Raw genomic sequence first — 4,337 nt, 5'->3', positions numbered from 1 at the left:
CAACTCCCATGAAATGGGATGTGCAGGAAGACAGTTATTAAAGGATTAAGAAGAAACCTCTAGGAATCTCATATCTTCTTTAAAGAAAATTAGGTCAGTTTTTGCCATGTTTTCTGCTTGGCTTCATAGTTCATGGCCACCAATATTTGATGACTTAAAATGGTTTTTTGGCTCTGTCTTTCAAAAAACAAGATTAGTTACGTATGTTATACAAACTCTTGCATTTGTGGTAGCACACACTAGAATTAACATTATTGACCTTTTTTTTTTTTTCATTACTATATGCTGTCTTTACTCAGAACTTTCTCAAGATCTGTCTTCTTGGGTTGGAGATTTGAATGTTTGGTCTCAGATGATGTCCAATTTCTGTTTATCTGAGTATTTTCAAATTTCAAAGACAGAATCAAAATAAATATTGGAACATGGTAGAAACAAGAAAGCTAATCTCCTTTAAATAAAATAAATTAGGCAACCTTTGTGTATTCGGGTTCTCTAGAGGGACAGAACTAATAGGATACACACACACACACACACACACACACACACACACATACACATATATACAAGGAAATTTGTTAAGTATTAACTCACATGATCACAAGGTCCCACAATAGGCCGTCTGCAAGTTGAAGAGCAAGGAAAGCCAGTCCGAGTCCCAAAACTGGAGAACTTGGAGCCAGGGTTCAAGGGCAGGAAGGGTCCAGCACGGGAGAAAGATGTAGGCTTGGAGGCTAGGCCAGTCTGGTCTTTTCACTCACGTATTTCTGCCTGTTTTATATTCTAGCCATGTTGGCAGCTGGTTAGATGGTGCCCACCCAGATTAAGGGTGGGTCTGCTTTTCCCAGCCCACTGACTCAAGTGTTATATCTCCTTTGGCAACAACCCTACAGACACACCCAGGATCAATACTTGGCATCCTTCAATCCAATCAAGTTGACACTGAGTATTAACCATCACAATTTGTATAAGCAATGAATCAGTTCCCCATTGCTCAATTCCCACAGGTTTTGAGGTCCAGAGGCCTCTTGCCATAAAGTAGTTGCATTATAGAGAGGCAGTTTTTTCTTATGGGATTCAATTCTTATATAATGGGCAGTAAGCATGCTTGTCCTTTGCTGTAGAGGAAAATATTATCTTCATATTCCTATACTGTTTACTATATTACTATTTTGAAGATACTCTGAAACAAAAACAAGTTTTGCCTTTCCTGCAAGACATGCAGATAAGAGAGACCTGTGAAGAATGGTGTCCTAACATCCCCCCATCAAGCCATTCACACATACACGAAATAAACTCTAGATGAATTAAATATCACAATGTGAAAATAAATAAATAAGGTAATGAGTAAGTAATATTGTAAATGTTTGGAAGAAAATAAAGCAAAATTATTTTTGACTTACGGTAAGTATAGTCTTAACCAAGTGACAAGTTTTATTTTATTTTTTTAAGTTCAGGGGTATGTGTGCAGCACGTGCAGATTTGTTACATAGGTAAACATGTGTCATGGTGGTTTGCTGCACAGATCATCCCATCACCCAGGTGTTAAGCCCAGCATCCATTAGCTGTTCTTCCTAATCCTCCCCCTCCTCCCAATCTCCACCCTCTGACAGTCCCTGGTATGTGTTGTTCCCCTACCAGGTGTCCATGTGTTCTCATCATTTAGCTTCCACTTATAAGTGAGAATATGCAGCATTTGGTTTTCTGTTCCTGCCTTAGTTTACTGAGCATAATGACCTCCAGATCCATCCATGTCCCTACAAAGGACATGGTTTCATTCTTTTTATGGCTGTATAGTATTCCGTGGTGTATATGTACCACATTTTCTTTATCCAGTTTATCATTGTTGGGCATTTAGGTTGATTCCAAGTGTTTGCTATTATGAATAGTGCTGCAATGAACATATGTGTGTATGTTTCTTTATTAAAAAACACTTTATATTCCTTTGAGTATATACCCAGTAATGGTGTTGGTGGGTCAAATGGTATTTCTGCCTCTAGGTTTTTAAGGAATCTTCCACAATGGGTGAATTAATTTACACTCCCACCAGCAATGTAAAGAAATAAAATATTGATAAATGTAAGTACACAACCATTTTAGAATTATAGAACAGAATAGCAACAAAATGACAGATTTGGATAAATTACATCCATCTTTAATAACTGGCAAAGCCTATTGTTAAGAATGGGGGGAACTGGAAGATGAACGGGCGGAAGCAGAATCTGGGGGAGCTCATCGGCACTCTGAACGCTGCCAAGGTGCCGGCCGACACCGAAGTGGTTTGTGCTCCCCCCACTGCCTATATCGACTTTGCCCGGCAGAAGCTACATCCCAAGATTGCTGTGGCTGCACAGAACTGCTACAAAGTGACTAATGGGGCCTTTACTGGGGAGATCAGCCTTGGCATGATCAAAGACTGTGGAGCCACGTGGGTGGTCCTGGGGCACTCAGAGAGAAGGCATGTCTTTGGGGAGTCAGATGAGCTGATTGGGCAGAAAGTGGCCCATGCTCTGGCTGAGGGACTCGGAGTAATCGCCTGTATTGGGGAGAAGCTAGATGAAAGGGAAGCTGGCATCACTGAGAAGGTTGTTTTCGAGCAGACAAAGGTCATCGCAGATAATGTGAAAGACTGGAGCAAGGTTGTCCTGGCCTATGAGCCTGTGTGGGCCATTGGTACTGGCAAGACTGCAACGCCCCAACAGGCCCAGGAAGTACACGAGAAGCTCCGAGGATGGCTTAAGTCCAATGTCTCTGAAGCAGTGGCTCAGAGCACCCGTATCATTTATGGAGGCTCTGTGACTGGGGCAACCTGCAAGGAGCTGGCCAGCTAGCCTGACGTGGATGGTTTCCTTGTGGGTGGTGCTTCCCTCAAGCCCGAATTCGTGGACATCATCAATGCCAAACAATGAGCCCCATCCATCTTCCCTACCCTTCCTGCCAAGCCAGGGACTAAGCAGCCCAGAAGCCCAGTAACTGCCCCTCCCCTGCACATGCTTCTGATGGTGTCACCTGCTCCTTCCTGTGGCCTCATCCAAATTGTACCTTCCTTTACTATCTTCACCCTGTAATGGTTGGGAACAGCCCAATCCCTTCTCCACTTACTATAATGCTTGGAACTAAATGTCACCAAGGTGGCTTCTCCTCAGCTGAGAGGTGGAAGGGGTGGGATTTGCTCCTGGGTTCCCTAGGCCCTAGTGAGGGCAGGAGAGAAACCATCCTCTCCCTTCTTACACAATGAGGCCAAGATCCTCCCCTCAGAAGGCAGGAGTGCTGCCCTCTCCCATGGTGTCCATGCCTGTGTGCTGTGTACGTGAACCACCCACATGTGAGGGAATAAACACCTGGCACTAGGAAAAAAAAAAAAAGAATAAAAATTTGACTCCCAACCAACAATAACAATAACAACAGAACCAAGCTAATATGAGTAAAACATATGAACAAGTAACTTATGTAAGACATACAAAACACAAATAACAAAGTCATACTCAATCTCACTGGAAGTTAACTTCCTAAAGTGCAGTAAATAAATACATTCATAATAAATAAATAAATATTGAGTGTCTGATAGCAAAGGTGAAGGGGTGGCCTGCCCCTCCACACTTGTGGGTGTTTCTCGTTAGGTGGAAATGAAAGGCTTGAGAAAAGGAATAAAACACAGAGACAAAGTGTAGAGAAAGAAAAGCGGGGCCCAGGGGACCGGCGCTCAGCTTACAGAGGACCCACACCGGCACCGGCCTCTGAGTTCCCTTAGTATTTATTGAGAATTATCTTAGTCATTAAAATGATAAGGGAGTGGCTGGACAACAGGATTATTGTAGGGAGGAAATTGGCAGTAAGACATATGAAAAAATCCTTGTAATATGAATAAGTTTAAAGGAAAATGCTGTGCCTTGAGATGTATATGCAACATCTCCATAAACCTTTTAGCAGTATTGCTCCAGCAAGCCCCACCTTATTCCTAAAGGCGGTTTCTCCTCACTCAGTAAACAAGGCACACAATGGGTATTACCCGGAGATGTTCCATTGCCCAGGGAGGGGCAGGAGACAAATGTTTTTCTCTTTCTTGAGATTTAAGAGAATGGTGATGACTTTTAACCACAAGCAGCCTTTAGGCACTTGTTTAACAAAGCACATTCTGCACCGCCCAAAATCCTTTTAACCTTAAATCACCTTCGCACATGTCTCTTGCAAGGACAAAGTTGAAGGTAAGGTCACAGATTAACAGCATCTCAGATACAGAACTAAATGGAGTCTTTTATGTCTACTTCCTTCTATATAGACATGGTAACAAGCTGATCTCTCGTTCTTTTCCCCACAAAAGGGAAGCAGGCAATTCCATA

The 4,337-nt window shown here is 42.6% G+C and overlaps 1 protein-coding gene across 1 annotated transcript; it reads left to right on the top strand.

The window, feature by feature from the left end:
- The first annotated feature begins 2,185 nt into the window (after window positions 1-2,185).
- Window positions 2,186-3,365, top strand: LOC117085888 (triosephosphate isomerase-like). The gene has a single exon (XM_033215203.1). It carries the CDS (start codon window positions 2,199-2,201, stop codon window positions 2,826-2,828), a length of 630 nt encoding a protein of 209 aa, XP_033071094.1. The 5' UTR covers window positions 2,186-2,198; the 3' UTR covers window positions 2,829-3,365.
- Window positions 3,366-4,337: the final 972 nt, after the last annotated feature.

This window comes from Trachypithecus francoisi, unplaced genomic scaffold (assembly GCF_009764315.1).
Source record: "Trachypithecus francoisi isolate TF-2019V2 unplaced genomic scaffold, Tfra_2.0 Lachesis_group1, whole genome shotgun sequence".
Classification (NCBI taxonomy): domain Eukaryota; kingdom Metazoa; phylum Chordata; class Mammalia; order Primates; family Cercopithecidae; genus Trachypithecus; species Trachypithecus francoisi.
The sequence above is the reverse complement of the archived record's forward strand: the minus strand, read 5'-3'. Positions and strand labels throughout refer to the sequence as shown.